Below are 24,694 nucleotides of genomic sequence, written 5' to 3'. Positions count from 1 at the left end.
GAGATCTTGACAAAAGATGGAAGAAGTATGATGAATGTTTTTTCTTAAAAAATGTCATTCATAATGACCTCTTTTAAAAAGGTGATTATGTGTCTCGCAAAATAACCCAGCTTTTAATTTTAGCCATCCAGCCATTGTCCAGAGGTGATGTTGCAGTACAAAACCTTTAAAAATACTGGTACACAATTTCAAATTATCTAGCACTGCAGAGGTGCAGAAAAAACACCTACCATGACTACCATGAAAGCAGCCGATAAATAAGCTGTCAGAGCACAGGTTTCGTAGCTTCAGAGGATAAATACTCACACGGTGTGTCAGATCGCAGCGAGCTGCTGAGGAATGTGCTGGTGCCTTTGATGGAGGAAGAAAGAGCAGCCAGTCTTACGCTCCTGGAAGTGGCGTCCAGCTTCTCGTCCTGGAAGACGGGAGGACACAGTAACTGACAAGGCTGAAAGAGTACAGTTAGCAGCACCGTGAGGCTGTAATGCTCGTACACACAGGACATGACAGACACACCATGTGCGAAACAGGGAAAGAAAACATGATTATTCTTAGATCTTAGTAATCGTGGGTATAGCCTGAGGGCATTCTGGGAGAACTCAGATTCATCTTGTCAGATTCAGACCTATACTGCCACACTCAATGGACATACTTGGAATTACACAGGTTCATCAGTCCCTGTACTTGTCCACACTCAAACATCTCACTATTGGATGAAATTTTATACATTCATAATGCCCATATGATGAAGTCTAATGGCTGTGGTGATCCTCTGACCTTATAGGAAGAGAGGTGAAACTTTTCTATGCACAAATGACCAAAAGGGTAAATAACAACATTCATTATTAATAACACTGACAACTGCTATCTTGAGTTACCTGATGGCATAAAGTTCATGACGTGATGATGAAAAGATTCAACAAATTTAATGAATGAACATCAGTGAAAGATCCAGTGGCCGAACACACAGCACAACCAAAAAGAGAAACGATGCAGCAAACACACACAACCAAACAGAAAACACACTGCAAGTAGCACGGACGACACCAGATCTGTTTCCAGGGGACACGAAAAAGTGAATTGGCAGGCTAATAAGAAGCGAAACACTATTTGTATTTGCAGAGTGCTTCTGTATCTGCAGTGCTTGTGTTAAAGTGTTGACTGAATTTGCTTGTGTTTTGTCTATGAGCATGTGTTTTACCAATGCACTCTTCTGCAGTGTGTTGAGATCGCTTGGCTACAGTAGAAATGGAACAAATCTGCACCAAAACTGAATAACAATCCATGCAAAAACTGGCAAGATCTGTCTGTCTGCTGATCCAAAATGTTAGTGACAGACACACACATCTCTATAACCACGTCCCTCGCGTGGCTAAGGTACGTCTTACAGTAATGCACATCACAGCGCATACTAACTCCACAAAATTCAATTCAAAGCGCCGTAAAGTGAGTGTTGTGGGACAAATTTGGCTGTTCACAAAATGCTTGTTTGGACATCAAAGTGCTGCACAGAATGATAAAATATTGCGTTTGGGAAGAGAGTGATTTAAGTTCCCCCATGGACTGTGTGTACCTGTTTATGATAAAAGCTTCTTTTACAGACATTTATTTGCCTGTAAAGATAGAGGCAAAGCCTATGCACATATCTCTTAATATTTTGTGATGCTGTCGAAAGGCCTGCAAAGTCAGTGCCGCCTCTTAAAGTCTGACTCATATTACAGATTTCTTTTATCCTGTGTCTATAGATCATCAACATTACAGAATTGAGCTTTAGAAGCTGCTGTTGCTAGCAGACAGCCGCTTTTACATTCAGTGCAGAAGCTGTTTCTTGTTATTGGCACTGCTGGCTGTGATCAAGATGTAAGTCTTGTAAAGACATTCCATCCATCCTTTTTCCTTAAACAAACCCTGGGTGGGCAGCAGCTATTAAACTAATGCAATCGCCACTTATCGCTCAACATGGGAGGCATTTCGCAAACCAACAGGGCGATCTGGCAGATTAAAACCATTTAAAGTGACTGTATGGCTGTTTAGGGCAGGTTGCAAACTGCTGATGGCAATCAGCTGTCAACAATGATGCCTTGATGGCTCCCTCGACGGCTTTATAGCACAGAAGATGACTGCGGCACTTAACGGTGACCGGTAAAATTCAGGTTTTGTTTGAGTGTACATTTGTGCCACTGCTCGAGCTCATCCCACTCTGTCCATGATGCATTACCAGCATGTGAAATTATTCATTTATTCATACAAGTTGAAATTCGGTGCAGCGCACACACTGGCACCGGTGTGGGCGAGTTAGACTCATAAATGGCACTCAAAGTCAGGCTATCCTTATCCAAACCGCTGGTGTTTGAACAAAGCAGCGCAATTAGTGACTGAAATAGAAAAGGCGTGGGTTGTTGTTGGGAAGTACAGAACTGCATCTGTCTGCATGTGTGTGCGTCGTACTCTGCATTCTTGGATTCTGCGCTTGGACTCGTCCAGTTGGTGCTGTAGGTCCCAGACGATTTCTTTGTATTTGGTGTAGCGCTGCTCCACCATCTCCCTCTGCCGCTGTGACTCCTGACGGCACAAAAAGGAGGCAGTGTCATCATAACCAACCAGGCTAAAGGAGCAAGTGTCCTTAACCAGGCCGAAAAGACAAAAGCATGAGCATGAGCATATATATAGTGGAAGAAGAACACGTCAATGAATGCATAACATTTATTAACTGGATAAATAAAAATGATCTCATCTTCAAGTGAACCCACCTCTAAATCTTTGAAGTTCTCCATCAGACACTGTTTCTCTGGAATTGCCTCCAAGTGGTCCAGAGCGACTCTTGTGTTCTAGAAACCATACACATGAAATCAGTTCGATCACATTTGTTTCTTGCATGTGTCTGACATTCATATTTAGCCATTTAACTCCATCATTTAAATCAACAAGTCCAAGTCCGGGAGACTGTAGCACACAGACCACACATGTTTTAGTGTAATTTTCATTAAAAATGTCTTCTGTGATCATTATAAAAACAAAGAAATCAAGTAAAGACTCCCCAAATCATAAATTACCATGAAAGGGACAAGCAAAAAGCACTACAATGCAACAACTAAATAGTAAATGGAGAATTATCCACGGCTAAACACTGAGGCTACATCCCAATTCCCTTAATTGCCTCTCCTTCCCCTCTCGTGGATTTCCTCATTCCTCAGCATTTCTCATTTAAGACTGAGGACAAGATGAAAGAGGGAGAAGTGAGGACGGAATAATCAATGAAACACACATTTAGTTAAATGAGATGCCGTTCCTAGTCAAAGGTCAACTGAAGTGATTATTGCTGCACGGCTGCATCAGCTGTCCGTGGGCTTTAACTGCTCTGTGGCGGCTACTGATGCCTTTGTATTTGCAGAGATAATGGGATGTACCACCCAAATCACAAGGCTGTACAGCTGATCCTGTTATGGGTAGGTATTATTCACGTCCTTTCACATGACAAAACAGATTGTGAAATATTAAGACTGCATCTAAAATATTTCCTCCCTTAACCTGTATGATAAGTGCACACAACAAGCCTTCACTTAGACTGTGTACAGATCAGCCAAGAGGTGCATTGTGAATATATGAATGTACATGCTCACACACTTCAGCTAAAATGTTGTGATTTCAAAAAATGTCACTGATTTGAGCTCGATGCAACAGGTGGTGCAGATGCCATGATTATCAAAATTTAAAAATCAATTCCAATATATTCCCAAAGTAGAAATATGTTATGTTTTACAAGGAAGGAAACTAACTGAACACATTTGTTATACTTCGAGGACACACACACACACACACACACACACACACACACACACACACACACACACACACACACACACACACACACACACACACACACACACACACACACACACACACACACACACACACACACACACGTGTTCTGGTGAGAAACACTGAAAGTAAAAATAACTCCACAGGGCACCTTTAACACAACTCCTGTGTATCATGCTCCTGCTGGCTCTGAAGCGTGGCCAGGAGTGGTGGGTTTACTGATTTATTTATGAACTGCAGGTTGATTGGAAAATGCTGGGGATATGGATTAAAGATGGGAAAAAAATGGATCATACTGCGGGGGTGTTGAGGAAGTTTCTATGAGCGATTGGATGTGTGTTTGGCCGTGACTCTGGGTTGCCATTGGATTTCATTGTAACTGTTCTGAATCTAAGCTCATTACTGCTGCCACCCTCATCATCAGGCACAAGATAAACTTTACAGCCACCTTTCAAGATCATGGATAACAAAGGTCCAATCAAATAAGGGATGTTGTGGTTATATAGTATCTGCTTTACCCACTGGGCTTAGCGGAGAGTATAACTCCTCTAACAACAGCTGTGGGCAGTATTGGTGCTTGTTTTTTGCTCCCAGTTGGCATTCCAATAATTAAAAATAAAATGGTATGCACTCTAAACAATTCCCAGTCAGTCATTTTCAGTGGACTCATCATAATCAGAACTGCTGTGTTATGAATTAAAAACGGTGGGCTCAAGCCTACATGGTAACAGACAGGATGTCATACTGCCTGCTCAAGAAGCTAATTGAGGACTTTTGTTAGAACACACTGCATATTTGATGAAGTAACTAATCTCACTGCACTCCATTCTATTCTCCCTCCACTGTATGTTTCAATAGCCTCCCCATTCCCATTCAAATGGAGTATTTAAGCATCAAAAGAGCTGGTTGTTACAAGGCGTCATGCTGATTGATACACTGAATGGCACACTGCTGGCTGATCCTCACCACCCGGCCTGAGTGGAGGATGGGTCGATGCATCCTGTCGACGTGTTGTTGCGGTAGGCAGAAAAATATTTGATTGAATAGAGGTTCGACATATTTCCTCTTCTTCCTCACGGCGGCTAATTGAAGGCTGAAGTGGCCAAGCACCCCGAATAATTGTGATGGATGGAAAGCGTGCGTTTGACAGCTTCATCTTTTTTTTTTCTTCTCAAGAGAGAAAAAGCACTTGGGTCAATATAACCTCTCAGTAATGCTAAGTACTTTTAGGCTGACATCTAACAGCTGATTAAGGATGATAGCGGTGAATGCTAACAGTGTGAATAGTGGGTCAATACTGTATTGTCAGTACAGCTTGGTTCTTAACCCCATCAGCAAGATTTATGATGATTAACAGAGCTCTGAGCCTTGAGTAAAGCAATCATTTCTAACCCTCTGGTAGCCTCAATGGGTTGCTAAACACACATAGCCTCAGGTGAACCTGCCTACATGGCTGCATCGAATCATGCTGAAAGTCAACATGACTGCTGATTTAACAACTCCAGGGCACTTCACAACTCCAAGTTCTCTCAACCTAAACATACATACCAATTTTCTTTGACTCTATTCATTTTATTAAAAAAAAATAATCAAACCTTACCATCTCCAGATCCAACACGCGGTCCTGTAAAGACACACAAACGCAGCAATGTTACTTTATATGCACATAAAAACAAAAGTGAGACCCAACAGCAAAGTAAAGTTTAAACAAAATGAGGGAGGCGGTGAGTCCAGGTAGCTGCTCAAAATGGCAGGTAAGCAGAGAGAAACCCAGTGTGTGTGGGAGAATAGTGACAGAAGAGAGGAATGGAGTGTTCCAACAAATATGTAACAGGGGAGGGAAACGCGGGGGGCTGGGGAGAGTCTGTAGCACACAACAGGCTTCTTATCACACACACCGACACACGCACACAAAGACAAACCGCTCTCGCCGCTCATCCGGCTTCTGACTGATGTTCCCTCTCTAACGATGCATAAGTGATGCTATGCCTCTTATCTGCCACTCAAACACACACCTGCTCCCCCCCCCCAACCAGCTGCCTCTCCCCCTCCGTATGTAATGTGTCGCTGGTTTGTAACAACTTTCGTTTCCTCAGCCCACCCTCCCAGCTTCTTACTCGTCTACGTCCCTCACTCTATCCGTCTTTCCTCTCCGCGTCTCCCTCTCCTCATCCTTCATAATTAAAAGCTCGGCTGGGTCTGAGAGGGCTGATTAATTGCACACGAGCGCTGGCAGGTGCCATCATGCAGCCACAGATGGGACCCTGGTATCCAACACAAACACATGCTCGTTCACAGAGGTACAAACACACGTTTGGCAAGAGCAAATGCTTAGCAGACTTCCCTGTGTGTGTGCGTGTGTGTGCATGTGTGTGTGTGTGTGAGAGAGAGAGAGAGCATGTGTTTCGGTGTTTAATGGTGAGTAAAGGGCCGGTGAGGTGCTGGGGGCCAGTCCAATCCAGACTAGGTGAGTTGGTGGCCTGCCAAGTGTAGATGCTGCAGTATTGAAAGACGGAGACGAGGCCTCTGGTGGCTTTTAAACTCCAAGGCCTCGTGTCTGCAGTAATTAGCTACCTGTCCAAGCAAGGCTGCAAGGAGTCTGTCAGGCCCATGACTGCGTGCTAATGTCTGCAGCACTGCATCACAGAGCTCCGATGACTAAAGCCCAGCAGTTACTCAAAAACAGCCCAACAAATATGCAAAACAGAAGCGGAATTTGAAGGCAATGTGGTGTATAAACAAAATAGTACCAGCTGTCTCTTTTTGGCAAAACAGTTGAAATTAGGCCAGCGGGATATTAAAAACCTGCCATTCATAGTGCAGATTTACAGATACAGATGAACAGACGAACAGAAAAGGATTAATAAAGACGTATTGCTATGCTAACCTGAAGGCTCCTCATTTCCTCCTCCTTCCTGTGACTCCTCTCCAACAGCTCTGAAAGAAACGTTGTTGTGGATGAGTAGAGATTACAAAAGATTTAGAAGTATCAGCATTGGAGTCAATCAAGGCATATGTTAACTTCATTGTCCATCTGCAGTTGATGTATACTTTACTTGTATTTCTTTTTTGGTACATTTCACTGTGTATATTTTATTGTTTAGTATATTTTATTGCCTTAGTATATTTTCATTCTGGTATATTTTTAATTGCATTTATGAATATTTTTATTGCACGTTGGTTTATTTTATTGTAGTTATCTTAATTTTATTCTTTCTAATCTTTCTTATTATCTTTCTTATTATCTTGTTTCTAACATGGGGGTTGCAATGCAAATTTCATTGACATGTCATGCTCAATGACAATAAAGACTCTTGAATCTTTTTCACCTCATGCTAAAGATTAGTCAAAATTCTGGATTCAGTAACATTTTATTTAATAAGTTTCTTATTTCCTAATAATTTCCTATGTATTTCTTTTAAAAAGTTAGAAATAACTTTGTACTCGCGTATTTATAATTTCAAGGTTTAATGTTCATATATGTTGAATTATACACTTGCCTGTAGACAAATGTGCAAAAACTTAGCAGAAAAGTAGTAGTCCGGGTGGCTGAATGAGGTGAGGCAGCAAACACTGCTGCCATGCTTGTATTAGCAGAGAAGCAGTGACAAGAATCAGGTTATAATGGCCACGCTACACCTGTAGGAATATGATTGGACTACTTAACTGGTGGCCAAGCAGCTGATGAATGAGACAGTAACTGTGAGGCATGAATGAAACAGCTGATGCAAACAGCTAATACAAGTACAAAGTGAGTGCTCTGCCTGCCTGAACTAATGATAAGCTCCTCATCTGAACGTTCAGTTGACCTGCTGTGCACCGGCTAAAAAGACTTTAGGTTAAGCTACCTTAGCAAATTTTTGGAGGAGTATCAATTAAATGCTGTCTCTATTTTACTTAGAACTTAAGCCAGATTATATGACTCATAGAAAACTTCCTAAGAAATTAATAGGAATTTATGGAAATGAAGTGCTACCTTCAGCTATTTAATTGTCAAGCATATCCTACCTACATTACCAACATTGTATTGTGCAGTAAAGTGCTTGGGATCAGGACATAATATCAGCAATCAAAATCTACTGGAATCACTTCACCTTACATTTTGTTAAGAAACAACTATTTTCATTGCATCACAGACAGGACACACATCTTTACTTAGTGAGCATCCTTTTAAGTGAAAAACAAACAATCTTAAATAAGGTAATTAATAAGGTTCCCTTGCATAAATAAAGAATAATAAAAAAAAAAAACCAAATCTAAAATAGCAACACTGCGTGAGTCTGCTCTTTTTTACATGATAATTTCTGTCATTTTTTCAGGCTCTGTTTTTTACTTCTCTACATCATGTCAAATGGTACAGACACCATTTTCATCAATTGTATCAGTACACTGAATATAATTTACCCCTGACTGAAGAAATAGTGGAGTTATCCAATACCAAAAACAAAGGCTCAACTGGCATTGTGGCATACAGTAAAACTGTACTACTTTGGACACATTTCAGCAAAGAAAAACAATTCAATGGCACCACTCTACATATTTTTTTTCAAAAAACTCATGAGGATATTCAAGATTATCAACAATGAAAATTCACTACGATCAAATTATCATGGTTTTTGTTTTTTATGGCAATAAAATCACATATTCCCACCCCTCAGTGGGGCAGACACATAGCACCACCAGGATGTTCCACAATGATCAGTTTTACCAATTTAAATCAATGTGGCATGGGAGAGTAGACTCATCACGAAACCTCCCAGAATACCAGAGAAAAACAAAATAATGGTGTTTTTGTCATGTAATGAATGAATATGTTAGACCATTTCAAACACAGTTTGCTGCTAGTGGATTATTTTACCCCAACAGGTGGAGGAAAGACAAACTCTGCTTGTGCTTGTTGTTGATTGCAATGCCAAATTATTTTTAATTACAATCACTGCTTGTTTGTTTAATGAGGTGTTCATTTAGAAGAATAACTCAGATTTCATTTAGCAATAGAATTTTCTTTAGAAAATACTACAATTTTACCCAAGTTTACTCTGCTTGGCATGATGCCACACAGAGTAAACTTTGTGCTCTTTTAATGAAATGCTGGTAACACAGCAAAAGGTTAAAAGATTTTATTTTTATTGGCTATTATTATCAATTAGCTGGGGACGACCATGTCTCCATGTGTGCATGTAAACAAACTCACATCTGACTACACTGGTCAACACACTTGATTTATAGGCTTAGCTGAACACCAATTTCTGACTATTGAACTAATATGCAGTGTCTGACTCACACCCAGTCACACCTCATCTAAAACTTGGGATTGGTTCTATAATATTAGAACCACTGTTATCTTCACATGCAATAAAGATTTGTTTTAATGGGAAAGGCCACGATAGATCACTGTGCAAGTGATGACATCTCAAAAGGAAAATACACAGACTGCAACCACAATCTGACCCTAATAAATTCACTGAGAGACAATTACCGTATATCACACAAGGTTTCTGCAGAGTGCTGGCATTAACAGTTAATCGGCTGACATGAGCAGACACAAACATATGAGGAAAATAAATCTCATGAGACTACAATTTCCAGTTTGATAATACAAATGGCAAAAAAAAACAAGAATCAGTTGTGATGGTGGCAGGTGAACTTCAGATAATTAGTATTTGCCACACTGCACAGTTGAGTGTTTTGCTGCAAATGCATCATGTCATTAGTGCTCATCATAATGTATGTATTCATGCATGGCGGGGATTTGTAGGTCTTGTCTTGCTTGGCGGTAATCGCAACAAGAGAGCAACCGAGCAACCACATTAAATTACTGAGCAGCCATATTCAAAGCACAGTTGATAAAATCTTAATCTGCACGCCTTCAATTCAAATAACCAGCTCCTATAGCTGTTGTGACACACACATTCATCCTACGTCTAATTACTAAAGAGACCATATCAGTGTTTCTGCCTGCAGTGAAGACAGACAAGGCTGCTGTGGTCAAACGGCTGATTGGGTCTAAAGACAGAGTGAACTGTGTTTCCAAAGAGGGGTCTGGAAATGAGGCTGGGTCATCAGATGGCTTATCTGAGCGGTGCACTACCACTTTAGCCAAAAAACTTATTACAGACAGTCGATTGTCTCTGTGCTCATGTGTGCCATCTCTGAGTGTGTGCCTACCTATCTCTCTATTCATGGCCTCACTGTGTCTTTTAACGCTCTTTCTCTCTCTTAATGAAACACAAATTAGGCCCATTTCCCTGTATTGTTCAGATGAAGTGCTAAAAACAAGTTGTTCTTCCTCTGGCAGTTACAGCTCATTAGGAGAAATTCAGTCAAAAACAGGACTTGAGATGGGGGAAAACAAGTCCATTTCCGATAGAAGTCTCAAAGTTCACACACATTAAGATGCTATCTCAAACATTTGTAATCACAAACAGACAGGCACATGTGCACGGTCTAGAAAACAATGCCTCAGACACACAGGCACAAACAGCTATTTTAACAAGCGTCCATAACAACACGACACACAAAAACCACTCGGTGACAAAAACACTTCAGCAAATTCAGGCATTGCATTAGTTATTGCTTTTAAAGTTGAGATGAAATGAAAAATGCCCTTTTAACCCTTTTAGATCAGTCCTATTATACATATACATATCAGTTATATTGTGAACCTATTTAATAATATATGGCCCCCACTCCAAAAATAATAATAATCATGAAATTCAAACGTCAATCAATCATCAACTTTTAACAGCACAGAACCAACTTTCATTCGTTAGCTAGTTAGTGACAGTATGGTATAGCGGTGTGTCTTTGGGTATTCGCCACTTCAAACCTTCCGTTTCCCCAGAACACAGTGGAAGAATTTCTTGAGGAAAGTGGTTATCTGTGACAGCCTCGCACTTTATAGCAGACTGCTTCATCAACTACAGGGAGCATACGATGGGCTTTGTGTCTCTCTTCCTGACGGATACTGCTATCCCGTTGGTGTACACCGCTAGCATAACCGTTATCTCCATGTTTGTTAGGACATGCCCACTTTTCAACGCGCAAATCAAACTTCCAACATTCTGTCCAACCTGCCTATTGTGTTTCACTCAGATATACATCACAACAAGCAAACTAGATGGTCCCAAAATGTTGTTACATCTGGACTTCTGGACACGGTGATTAAATATAAATGAGAGAGGAAGAAAACAGGAAGTCTGTGTCAGACTAGACCTTATCAATCAAACGGACTATTGGTCCAACAGTCAAGGAATAACTACATTTTTATTAAGAGCTTGCTTGGTAAATTGGTAAATATTTAACCGTTATGACCGTTTCGACATTGTAAATTCAATACTTTGTAAAGAACACAAAGCCTGATTAGCCTCACATGATGCTGTGCTTTGACATTTTATAGTGAGTGCGTATATGACTCACTGTTACGCTTTGATGCCATTAGTACCACTGCTTAAGTGAGGGGGGAAAAACCCACAAAATCATACACTGCATTCTCTATTGCCTCCTCAGTGTGAGTGAAATCAACATGAAGGCATTTTTTCTAATCAAACACTGGTTGTGTACCTCTCTTTTCAGTGCTGAGGGAGTGCAGCAGCTTCTCCTGTTGGTCCAGGCGCTGCAGGAGAGCCGTCTGCTCTGAGTCCCGGCTCTGCCTGAGTGCCTTCAAATGATCCCTGGTCCGTTGATGCTGCTTCCTTAGCCGCTGTTCTCTTGTGCTGCCCTCACGCACCTCCTCACACAGCCAGCGGAGCTTGGTCTGGTTGGTTAAACAAAAACGAAATCAATGCATAATTGTTTTTAATAGGAGTAAAGTAGAATGGGTTGTGTGGGTTTCTGATAGTAAAGATTTTATTCTAAATTTTTAAGAATCTGTGCATTGCGAAGGGGGAATTACTTATTAATTACAGGTTTTTACAACCAAGGTCTTCTACCTTGATACCCTGAATTTCAGACCCATTTCTTTTAATATAAATGATTTTCATTATGTAACCACACATACAGTACTGTGCACCGGTTGGTTCTGATGTAGACGTCCTCACACTTAATTAAATTAAATGGGAATCCTGTTTAAGCTTGAAAGCTGGATCCTTAGATTCAGAAATTTACATCTTAATACTTCTTCTATCGAAAAGACTTTCTACTCCAGTACTGTCCATGCTGCAAGTTTACAATTCTCTTGAAATATCTATGAACACATTATTTTGTCATTTTGGATTTGACTGCGGTGTTAAATTCAAGTTCAGAAGAGAGCACAGCCAAAATGAGTGTAATAAAAGAAAACACAGTGGCCAAGTCAAAGCGGTATGGTGCACGCTGTCAGTGCGACAGATAATACAGAAAAAATTTACAATGTTTGATTCAAGCGGTTGTTACAGCCATGCAAAATCATCGGTTAAATGGGAATTGTAACTGTGCTCTGTGAGGCTGTAAATCATACCTAGATTTTACTAACATAAAAAGGGCTAACTGGGGAGCTAATTATCTCTCTTGTTCTCTAGTGTTTTGTTCTGGTAAATGTGCAGTGCTTTGAAAGCTTTCTGACAGGAGATATACATTACACTATGAATTGTGCAAACACATTTTAACACAGTATCATGCATCACAACCACAGCCGTAATTACATGTTTCTTTTGTACAGTACAACATTGCAATACTAAACAGGAACTGGTTTGTTTTGGAAAGAAGCCAGGAGGCAACTATTACTGCAAAAGAGAAGAAGATATCGACAAGAAGGCAAGAAGACATTAAATAAAAGCCGTTTTATTAATTAAATAAGCCTCACTGAAGCAGAGCATCATGCTAACCATGATGCTGGATTAGAGGAATGAGAACCAGTGAAATAATACAATGACTTCACTTTTAAGGGTAGTGCAGTTCACAATTGTCCTTGCCCTTATGATTACTATGGAAACACATTCTGTGACAAATCCCTAAACTTTACAGTTTCATTATGATCACTGCTGACTCCCCACACCAGTGTACTTTTAAATTTGAAATGAAATCACTGATTACATGTATTCTATGCAATCGTCTTTCATTAATCTTCCACATAGTGGAGGCTTGGAATGAACATGATGTTCATGGTAATAGTGTCAAATGCTTAATCTTTAATGCTTAAAAGAAAAAGTCATAAGGCAGCACTACTACATGCAATAATCATACCTTTGTTTCAGCTAGCCAGCGGTGGGGGTCTTTCACTAATCCAGGTTTCTGAGAGATCGCCTGTTAAAGAAGAACAGAGATTAATTCAAATGTAAGCTTTGCTGCCTTTGTTAGCATGCATTGCTAAAAAAAATCTGCTCTTCAAAAAGCCTACAATGAAAAGGAGTGATAAGAAATGTTGTAGTTGGGATTTTGTGGATGTATAGTAAGTTGTCTAAATAGACACAAAAATATATGAAGAGACATCGTAGGAGTTATAGAATGTAAAAAGGAAAAACACAAATAGCGACTGTGATTGTGAACGTGGATGGACAAACAACAGGATAAAAATCAGAAGAACAGCCTCCTGTCAAACCCTTAACTTTTGTGAAGAACTGCTTCTGCCAGCTTAAATTGGCGTGCGCGTGTGTTAAACAGCCTATGACACTACACACACTGGCGTATGCACACACCCATACACACAGAAGCTGTGTGTAGGTGTAGAAGTGTGTGTCATGTAGATGTGTGTGTCATAAAAATGAGCTCGGGGAGTATGTTCCATCCTTCCCAGACAAGCTTGTCAGCATCAGCAATACAAACTGACTGTCTGCCAACTCCTAATGACTGCTGACACACACACAAGCACACACACACACACACAGAAAACACACTCCAAAGACAAAAAGACACTCGTACATAGATAAACACAGTCACCTAACTGGATGGCACTCAGTTGAAAGCACACCTCCGCCAACACTATGCAACTGTTCAGATGTGGAATTTTCACCAAAGGTTAATAATCCATTCCACGCTTCATTACAGGCTTGTTTCACATGAGATGAACACATGTGCATGCCAGTACCTGAAACTGAACATTAGATATGCCTGTTGCACTTTATCCACTGCACCAAGTATTGGCAAAACTACAGTAGCTTTTTTCATTGCTGCCTTTTTTAGACAATCGTAGGGTGGATACAGACGGGAAACATGGAGAGCTAGAGGGGAATGATATGCAACAAAGGACCACTGGGTCTCCAGGTGGCCCCAAAGTGTCCATCCATCCATCCATTTTCTTCCGCTTATCTGGGTCGGGGGCAGCAGTCTAAGCAGGGATGCCCAGACTTCCCTCTCCCCAGACACTTCCTCCAGCTCATCCGGGGGGATCCCGAGGCAGGTCCCTCCAGCATGTCCTGGGTCTTCCCCGGGGCCTCTTCCCGGTGGGGCATGCCCGGAACACCCTCCCAGGAAGGCTTCCAGGAGGCATCCAAAAAAGATGCCCGAGCCACCTCAGCTGGCTCCTCTCGACGTGGAGGAGCAGCGGCTCTGCTCTGAGCTCCTCCCGAGTGACAGAGCTCCTCACCCTATCTCTAAGGTAGCGCCCCGCCACCCTGCGGAGGAAACTCATTTCAGCCGCTTGTATCCGAGATCATTACCATAGGTGAGGGTAGGAACGTAGATTGGCTGGTAAATTGAGAGCTTTGACTTTCGGCTCAGCTCCTTCTTCACCACGATGGACCGGTATGACCGGATTACTGCTGCCGCCGCACCGATCCACCCGAAGTGTCCAAAACAGAAAAAAAGCTCTCTTAAGCCCCTCTGCTCTCTCTGACTCGGCCAGTAATGCAGGGTTTGGCTTTTCCTGTGCACCAGTGAGACGAAACAGATTCCAGGATCTCCGGTTTGATTAAGAAAACCATGAATTTGAGGCTTATCAGTGGCCACTACAGTGCACAGTGGTTTGTAATACTGGAAAGTTGCAGCAGCAATTGTTTTATCTTTCGTTGCAAGGTAAACGAAGGAAATATCTACCAGAAATGTGTAGGGCCCCTGCACTCTTTTGCTGGATTACATCATGCTGCAGAACAAGCAGTCCCACTTTGTCACCCAATAGGCCTTGTTCAAACGAATGAGGGGGCTGGGTTTTTTTTGACGCAGGGCTTAAGTTGGTCTGAACGCTTACTGAGTCTTAAACCACAATAGCAGCTCTGTGAGGTCTACTTAGGCAATGCTTCAAGCTACATGCTATCATCAGCATGCTAATGTGCTCATCAAGATAATGCTAACCAGCTGATATTTAGCAGATAGAATGTTAACCATATTACCGTTACCACTAAACACAAAATAACACCGAGGAATGGAATGTCATTTGTTTTTGCAGGTATTTAGTCAAACCACAAAAAAGTACTGGAAAAAAATGTCAGGTGATAACCAACGTTAATATAATTCATCCAACAGTTATAGAGACATTTCACAAAAAAACTAGAAATGTAGGCCTCATGGTGGCGCTAGAGGAAATGTCAGGAGATCCTTAAAGTCATTAGAATGCATCATCTAGGAATGAATGCATGCACAAAATTTCATGGCAATCCATCCAAAATTTGTTGAGATATTTCAGTCTGAACCTAAACAACAGACCAACAACTGACATCGCCATCCCTAGAGGCAAGCTGCTTAGTATGGCTTGTTAACACGAATCTATTGGGAGTCACATGCCTATTAGATGAAAGTCACACGCTCCGTGGAATATGAAAACAAATAATTGCTACTTTGCAACCTTTCCAGTGGGTTTTGTGCAAATCCATTCATACAGAACATCCTGCCGCCCTGCTAACGAACAAACAGACAAAACCACAACTCCCATCCTGCTACAGGTAAAAACAATAAAAACCAGAAGACGTAAACACAAGTTTGCATGTACAAACTCACACACAGCCATGAACAAAGTCAACAAAAAAGTACTACCATTTTTTTCAAGAACACCCTTGTGGCAAGGTGTTTACGCATGATCAACAGACATGGAAAGCAAGCAGAAGGATTTTTTTTGGATTTTTTCTGTCCTGTGCCTTGGAAAACAACATTGTCACTGCACAGGTGTCAAGCAACTTTTTCAAGCTGTCACTCAAATCCAGATCCAAGCAAAACGAATTTCCCAAGTTGTTGCCATGGCAGCTCAAAGTACGGCAATGGAGTACCGCTGTGCAGAGGTCCCCGTCTCAGGGAGTGTACAACCGCATGGCAGAGCGTGTGACTGTGTGGGAGGATAAAACATGGCTCTCGCTCTCTTTACTCTTTCCCGAAGCATCAAAGGCAGCTCTGCGCAGTGGCAGACAAAAAGGAGGTGAAACTGTTGAAAAACTGAACAAGTAGGCTGGGAGCTGAAAGTGCTATCTGTGGGGTTGAAGTGAAAGAAATGCCACTATTTTCTCAGCAGCACAGCTGTGGAATCCAAGTGTCTGCCACTGCTAATTTAAATGTGTGACGGTTTATACGTCTCTTTCAGAATGCGAGTAAATCTGTGACTGCGCGTCTTTGGTTACAGTTTGTTTGTTTCACCTCCTGCTGAGAAAATGGTAAAGATGGCAGAGTAGAAAGAAGCAAAAGGTGTATATGTTAAGACTAAAGGAAAGTGGAAAGGACACAGCAAGGTGTTTTTATAGAGATTAACAGTGTGACATTTCTCTTCATTTCTCTTTAACTGTTTAAAGTGAAGGAAGACAGGAAAGGTTGAGCAGACAGAACAGAAAATGACAAATGTCCCAGGCTGGATTCAATCACACAACTTTCCGGTTACAGTACATATTGTGCACTCACTTGATCCAATCCAGCTGAGCTCAAAAGAAGACATGGACAGCAAGTAGGTCACAAGTGGGAGAAGACATAGAGGGACAGGGAAGTAACCCTAGAGCAGGAGTCCCACAAGGTTTAGCATTTAAGGCAAGTAAATAAAATTTCGACATTGAAGTGTAGGTTCTAGATTTGCATAAATATGCATATATTACCTTAGCTTCCTGGTAATCTTAGTATAAAATAATGCTATGAAAGCATCTAAAATCTTCCTTGGCAAGACATTTATCAACTGCCAACATACAATAACTCCCAATCTCCCATATGACAGTGTACCCCTGTTAAGTTTCCCCGACTTACAATGCAGCACTACACTGTCGTACAACTTCTTACATTAGAGCTTCTAAAGAGAAGGAAGGACAGTACCATGAGGTAACTGAAACCTAATACACCCCTTAACTGTTAATGATTCCCCCCATTAGGGCAATCACTAGTGAGTTTGACTTCTTTTCAACATGACAAATTACAGATGAGGCGAGGCATTTGCTCGCATGTCTGGGTGCAGCACTGCTGGACCAAATTGGGAAATCTATATGAGCAGATAAGAGCTGGATGGGTTCATTAGCCTGGAGCAGCAGAGGAAAACTAGCTTCAAGCATGTAGGGGGGTTGGGGCAGTGACAATGCTGTTTTCCAAGGCACACTGACAGTGACGTAGCCAGGTGGAAGCCTGGTTCAGTGTCTTGCCCAAGGATATGTCGACACACAGACATGAGGTGCCAGGGATCAAGTGGCCAACCATGGGATTAACGGACGACCCGCTCTACCTCCTGAGTCACAGCCGCCACTGTATCTCTGCAATATTTTTAAAGTTGAAACTGTTGGTCGATGAGTCTTTCATGGAGATTCTACCGGGGACGTCTGTGTTGCGCCCCGGCTGAAATATGGTTTTGTTCCATCCTCCACATTGCTTCAACTGCTGGAAACACAAGCAATGTCAAGAATGGCCATGATCAGCTCCGGCAGCCGCATTGCAGCAAGAACTCTACAAAGCCATGCCCAGTGGAATTCAGGTGTTAGTCGACCAACTTTTCATTGGTCAGTTGATCACCACAAAAACCCCTTAAAACTCCAAGCACGAGCTGTGCCTTGTTGTTGACCAGGGCTGGAAAGGCTTAACTCCAGATGGCAGCATAGCATTTCCTACATCAGGTACCACAGTGCTTTGGTACGATTTGTTAACTGAAACTCAGATACACACTGTTAATGCTGCCTGTTTGTAAAGAAAGAAACATTCAAAAAAACACTCTCATTCACAAAACTTAATAATCTGTCTTTGAGACAATCATATTGATCCGATCTCATACATCTTCAGCAATTTCATCTTCAGCCTTTCACATTAAAGAATTTCATAGTCAATACAAGCCTCCAGTCGACTGGCCTTCATCACAGCATTCGGTGCACTAATTGTGTACAAGAAAAGTACGCCCCAATAAGGGTGCTGCATCCAGGTGATCTGGAGCTGCAAAGATCAGTCAACTGACAGAAAATGAATCTACTGTATTGATAATTGATTAAACATTCAGGTCATTTTTCAGGCAGAAATGCCAACATTTGATGGTTCCAGGTTCTCAAATGTGCGAATTTGGTGCTTTTCCTCCTACATTACGGTAAACTGATGTGATGATTTTGGCTGCAAGAAAATTATGAGAGCAATTTTTCATTGTTTTCTGATTCACTCTAATACAGACACAGACACACACTTCTATCCTTGTGAGGACACTTATTGACATAAAGGTGAGCCCCTTAACCTTACCTTAACTATCGTATCTAAATGCTTAACCCCAACCCCTAAACTAACCTTTAAAGGCAAGTCTTATTCTTCAAACAGCTTTTTGTACTCGTGAGGACCAGGCAAATGTCCTCACTTTCAAAAAATGTCCTCATTCTGTTGGTTAAAAAAAATTAAATTATGTAGTAAGCACAAGCACACGCCCACACACACACACAAACAAAATAATATAGAATTATATAGAATGTAACAAATACCTGCAGTTTGTCTTCACCGTTCCGAGCCAGGCTGCAACAAGCTGCATCTAGTTCCTCCCCTATACAGGTAAGGACTGCTTCTTGCTCTGCTTCAAACCGCAACACCTTCTCCTCCAGCTTAACAAGCTCTGACTCTGAGGCACGTCTCCGCTCACCTGACCTGACCTGTGGAGGATAGGAGAGAGCCCAATGGGGGTATTGTGGGTGCAAATTAGCGCTCGCTGTCAGGTGTTTTCCGCTATGTCATTTTAATCATACAAGACAGTATCAGGACACTCATTGTGGGAGATTTTCCAGGGAGTAGAAATGTAGGTTGGCTTAACACAAGATCAATTCCAGTAGTTGCTACAGTTTACTCAATAATACATACGCAGAAAAACAGAGAGACAACCTTGGGCACTAAGAGAGCCATTCACTTTCCTCTCACACAAACAGACCTAGTTAAGTTTCCCTCCTCTGGCCTGCACTGTCAGTAGTTTCAGGGTCCCTACCAGGACATGGTCAATCGATATGTCCGAAGCACAGGAACCAACTGATCAGTGCTGCCCAGGGACCGTGGATCATTACCCTGTCCCTGGGATAATAAACCGCCAACGTTACATTAAGAAGAGCCCCTTTTTCTCCAGTCACCTGATTTCAAATCAATACATGGATCTCCCCAAAGAGCTCCTTACAACTTAACAGGGGTCTGTCAGAGAGGTGAACATGGGTTCAATACTTCATCTGCTGATGTGAAACACCTAAGGGCATATTGATAAACCCCCTTTACAAAGAGTGCTGATTTGGCACCACTTAAACTTCGAACCATTCTTAGTCTTGTATGATCACGTGACCTCACCAGATATCCCAGATCCTGGAAGTGTGTGTACGGGGGCAATGTTCTTGTAGGTCTGTATATGCATTTGTTGCGTCCGATGGAGACCATGTGAGTTAGTTACCATGTGAAAACTGCACATTCAGTAAAGACCATGCTTTTGTTTAAACTGGAACTATAATGGCTCCTGGTTCCTGGTGGCACTCATGTCTGCACAGATTATCTAACTATTCAAATTTCTTTTTTTTTGTGTGTGTTCTTGGACTTCATCTGTCACAATTATTTGGAATCAGCACACTTATTTCAAAACTTCTGCTGCACTTAGATGCGTTTCACTGATAATGACAACAGATACTCCACATTTATTGGAAGTTTCACGTCATTTGATATGCATCATTGTGTTTGAAAAACATGGCAAAGGAGGCAGGGCTTACTTTGTCATCCAGTTCCTGTTTGAGTAGCTGGTGTTTTCTGTGAAGAAGCGCATGTGCCTCGTCTTTTGTGCTCAGCTGTGCTGCCAGTTTATCACACTCATCCTTCATCCTGTCCAACTTGATGCGCAGCGCCCCACACAGCTCCTTGTCTGATGCTGCACTTGCCTAGTAAAGAGTGGATGTGTTTAAGGCCACGATACAAGGAAAACAATCTGAGATAATGAGGACTGATGGTTTACCTGCAGCAAAAAATAATCAACTATCAACTTAAAGCAGGTGTGTTGTGGATTCTACATCCTACAGCAAGCCATATTTGTCAGACACTAACTATATATAAAAGATGTTCAGTCAAGTCTGGCAGGTTCAGGGTGAATTCATAATAAGGTGCCATGCCATGCCATTCTGTGACACATAAACAAAGAACACCATGACGATGGGCAAATGCTGAGCTAAAAGAATTTGAAATAAAATCCTTAATTCATGTCCCAGGTCCATCTGAAGTTAGCAAAAGCAAATCCAGGGTCAGACATGGGCTTTCTATCAACAATTATCACATTATCACACACAGCTCAAGATATAGTTCAGTGGAATTAACAACAATGAGAGGGGAATGGGAGTGACAGGAGTGACACAAACAAAGAAATAATGGAAAAAACAGAACTGCTGGAAGAGAGAGGAGAGGAAAAACAGATTGAAATTGCAAAATTAGAACTGGAGGGAGGCAGTAAGAGAGGGATTAAGGCAAAGTGAGACAGTGAGAGGGAAGATAGAGTGGAGGAGAAATCAAGACTGAGAGGACAAGGACAACTAAATGAGAATATTTTAAGCTTTTTCTGACAGTTGACTGTATCAAAATCGTAACACAGGCTTCTGGCTATGCTATGTGAATATTGGGTGGGCTTCTTAGGGACATCTGCAGCACCCGTAGGCTAGTACTTAAAAACATTCTAGCAAACGCCCTTGTCCTTACCGCACTCGGAAATGACACCATTACAATGAGCTATGTCAGATATTAATGCCATTCAGCACAGCTAATGGGCTAAACTCAACTATATCAGCGAGGACCATGCCCCTTAAGAAACAATGTACCCTTGAGGGCTCATCATTGAGATATTGAAGGGAGAGGCGGGGGGGTGGGGGTGTGGGCCGCTGGGGGAGTAAGTCAAGTGGAGTCCCCTATCTCCAGCACTGCCTTGATGAGACTTCTGAGGTCTGATATCAGGGGTTTTCAAATATTCACGCTTGGAGCTTTGGAATGGCCATGAGGATCCACAGGGCACCACACACCATTAAGAGCTCAGCTATCCTCGATTCACCCGTACTCAGAGGACAGAGGCCCGGCCAATAAAGAAAATCACTCCAAATGAGAATTTCGTCTGTGTCTCGCTGAGTCGGAAATATGCCAGATGTTTAGTGGCTGAGGCATGTTACCCTGTGCTGAATTTGAAGTGTGCGCCAATAACACTCTAAATGTCAATTAGAGCGTGGCACTGTGAGCCACGCCTGGGTGCAAAGAGAACAAATATCTTTGGTTGGCTTGTGACCTTGACATCTCAAATTTGATTTGATTTGAAAAATTAAGAGAGTGTGTCACATCTGATACATAATCCAGAGCTCAGCAATGCCTTTTAGATGGGTCTTTTGATGAGACGACTGATACCTTTTACATGTCTGTGTGATAAACATGTAGCTAAAGCCAGCAGCATCTTATTTTAGGATTAACATAGGAATTGGGGGAGGGACTACGTTGGCTATGTCCGATGGTAACAATATCCCACTGTTGGATTTCCACTGTGGCTCTTTGAGGGTCTCTTTTTTTGTGCTGTGGCGGTGACGCATATGATGAAAACAGGAACATGATATAAAGCATTTGATTAAAAGTACGGTTATTTCATGGCAACAAATCAAAGATAAAAAACCTGTCAGAAGCACAGACAGGTTCAAGAAGGGAGGGAGAGACTTTATGAGTCTATTGCCGCCTCTAATGCCAAATATTACAAAGAAAAAAAAAGAAAAATAAACTCACCACTCAGTAAAAAAAACTGCAATCTGTTCCTATACAACTCATTTGTCATTGTGTGGAAAAATGACTATGAGAGAGTGTATGCTACATGCATTCTTTATTGTGACTGACATAAAGGAGAAATCCACTTCACTGAGGCGTGTGATCAAGTGTGATCAAGACAGAGGCTGCTCAATAATTACACATAGGTGTACAAAACAATACAGGAGGCAAGCAGGCCATAAGTCATGAGACATACTGTAAAAACACCCTGCACAAGTCCAGATCAATCACGCTACACACATTACAGAGGATGACGCCAGCCACAGTGAGCACGACAGAGTTACACACACAAGTTTAAAATTACTACAGACACGACAGTAGAGTTTCATTTGATTTTTTTAAATACTTCTTATGTGATTCATTCTAGCATTAGAAATGGTGATTACTATTTATCAGCTTTCTGAGACTTCCTCAAACTCAAAATTTTGTTGCTTCTCGGGGGGCTCAAGTCTCTTTTGGGGGAGCTATCTGGCTCTACTGTAATTCAAGCACTACAATATCCGCTTACCAGCAGGGCTGTCGATGAGTATTCTAAATGTGAATATACAATCAAACTCTAAAAAACCCAGACATTCAGTTGTGAAAATGAATATTTGATTGTGGAAAAAAGCGGCACCACCACAGCAGCTGCCCTGAACGCACTGCAACTCACAAAAGCTACTACTATAGAGACAAAGAGTTTCATCTAACTCTGCAAAAAAGCAGATAAGTGTATTTTCCAAAATGTTTCCTTTAACTGTACGTTATATAAAATACTTGGAGCATAGTTATAAAAGGGCTTACCTTAACTTCCTTCAGGTGTGCCTGTATTTCATCCCGCTCCTGTAGGCAGAGCTTGAGCATGTCCTGCACTTCACGATCCTTCTTTGTCCTGCTGTCCTCCATCATCGTCTTCATGTTGTGCAGTTCTTTCTGATGCACCTCTCTCTCAAGCTGCAGTTGCTGCCCCAGTGCGGCCCGCTCCTCCTGTGCTGCTGCCAGTTTTGCCTGCAGCTCTGATGTGCCCTTCTGGAGCTCCTTCCTGGAGTTCTCCTCTTCAGCCAACCGCAGAGCTAGCTGGGCATGGGCTGAGGTCACCTGCTTTAGGGCGGTCTGGAGCTCGGCCTGTGTGTCCCGGTCTCTCTGACAGCGACGGACTTGGATGTCAGCTTGCTCTTCCACCCTCTGTTTCTCCTCCTCCAGTCTTGCCTGGACAGCGGCCTGACGCCGGGTCTCCTCCTCCAGAACAGCTGAGGTCTCCCTCACCTAGGGTTATGAGCGCTGTTAGAATCTGATCAAAGCTCTTTTCATGACTCTTTAGTTGAGGCTTTTAGTTACACGTTCATTTTTTTTTTTTTTACTACAGCACCTCAGAGTATATGAAACAAATTGATCTGCCAACAGAACTAAGTCAATATTTCAGCCATGTCTGCGGTTAGACTAGGATTTGTATGAGAACACTCAGGTTTTTGTAACCGCTAAACAGGCTTCTCTTAAAAGAGAACCGATATATGTCTATTTTGACACAACTTCAATGTTTGCTGACTCCTTTCAAAAAGGTGTCATCATTACATGACACCCAAATAGCATACTCCATGGTGGTAGCTAACTGGTAACTGGTCTTGAATCAATTAACGAGTTGCAAATAGACTGATGGATTCAAATTTAAGGAACAAAAAAAGATTACTAGATGCACATTGTTCAGTAAAAACCTGACCCACAGTTTATGGGACCATAGGTTAAAAAGAATACAATTTTTATTGTACCCCTAGTGATTTCAAAGATAATTTCTATTTCTGGATGTTCAACACCACACCTCCCGGATCTCTTGCTCCAGTGACAACTGGCGCTGGCGGGTCTCAGACAGCTCCACGTCCTTGCGGTGGAGCTCTTCTTCGCGCTGGGCCAAACGGCCTAGGATTTCAGCGAGCTCCCTGCGGGCTGCTTCAGTCTGCTGGCTCAGCGCCTTCAGCTGGGCCTGAGAGCTCTCCTTTTCCCTAGCTGCCTGGAGGGAGAAAGAGAGAGCAGGAGCAAAAGAGAGAGGGAGAGTGTGGGAGAGGAGAAGGGAAATGAAGAATGACAAATGAAGAGGAGGCGGAGGATGGCGTACAAAAAGGAACTCTAACAATAATGATGAGAGTGAGAGAAAGAGTGACAGAGAGACAGAGGGAGAGAAACATATGCAGTACCAGCTCTTGCACTGATAGGAAAATGCTAGCACTCAGCTCCCTGATAAGGGACAATGGTCAGGTCTGTTCAAGGCAGATTGCTTCTAATACTCTGGCTTTGACTGGAATTTGGAAAGACTTTACTGTAGCTCAGAACCTAATCATTTAATTGAGCACTTGATTCTCTCCCCTAATTCATTAAGGGGGCAGAAATGATTTTGTAATTAATTCACGTCACGTCGAGTATGCCAGGTGGGAGTCTGTCTGTCTGACTGTGAGGCGCGAGGCAGCTGACTGTGAGTTTGGAGGTGACTCACTCAGTTCAAATGAAATGGAAATCACTGGGAGGTGACTTTCAAGATAACAATAATAGCCAGCCGTTAATTATTTGACTAAGCACAACTGCTGTAACATACCTTGCAAAGGTACTCAGACTACTTGACTTCATATTTGGTTATATTGTAAATCTCTTAATTCAAAATACATTATTCAAGAGTTTTAATCTGACTTTGATGCAAGCCCTCTCTGCTTTATATATGGAACAAAGTATGGAATACAATGAACAGACAAAGGTATGCATAAGTATCCAACCATTATGCTTAATATGGGAATTTAAAAAAGCTCCAGAAAATTCTCATTATGTATTACTGGGATTGGTGTGT

The 24,694-nt window shown here is 41.9% G+C and overlaps 1 protein-coding gene across 1 annotated transcript in view; it reads right to left on the bottom strand.

Annotated features, from left to right (window-relative positions):
* LOC121622096 (centrosomal protein of 128 kDa-like) overlaps positions 1 to 24,694 on the bottom strand; it is a 38,902-nt gene that overhangs the window by 1,296 nt on the left and 12,912 nt on the right. The window contains exons 14-24 of the mRNA XM_041958933.1: positions 23,681 to 23,869; positions 22,669 to 23,130; positions 19,821 to 19,985; positions 18,573 to 18,737; positions 12,982 to 13,041; positions 11,383 to 11,575; positions 6,707 to 6,756; positions 5,420 to 5,443; positions 2,751 to 2,828; positions 2,449 to 2,562; positions 307 to 415 (exon numbers count right to left, since the gene is read on the bottom strand). Of these exons, the coding sequence (XP_041814867.1) occupies positions 307 to 415; positions 2,449 to 2,562; positions 2,751 to 2,828; positions 5,420 to 5,443; positions 6,707 to 6,756; positions 11,383 to 11,575; positions 12,982 to 13,041; positions 18,573 to 18,737; positions 19,821 to 19,985; positions 22,669 to 23,130; positions 23,681 to 23,869 (1,609 nt within the window). The remainder of the gene's footprint in view (positions 1 to 306; positions 416 to 2,448; positions 2,563 to 2,750; positions 2,829 to 5,419; positions 5,444 to 6,706; positions 6,757 to 11,382; positions 11,576 to 12,981; positions 13,042 to 18,572; positions 18,738 to 19,820; positions 19,986 to 22,668; positions 23,131 to 23,680; positions 23,870 to 24,694) is intronic.

Source organism: Chelmon rostratus, chromosome 18 (assembly GCF_017976325.1).
Source record: "Chelmon rostratus isolate fCheRos1 chromosome 18, fCheRos1.pri, whole genome shotgun sequence".
Lineage (NCBI taxonomy): Eukaryota > Metazoa > Chordata > Actinopteri > Chaetodontiformes > Chaetodontidae > Chelmon > Chelmon rostratus.
Note: the sequence above shows the minus strand (reverse complement) of the source record. Positions and strands in the feature narration are given on the sequence as shown.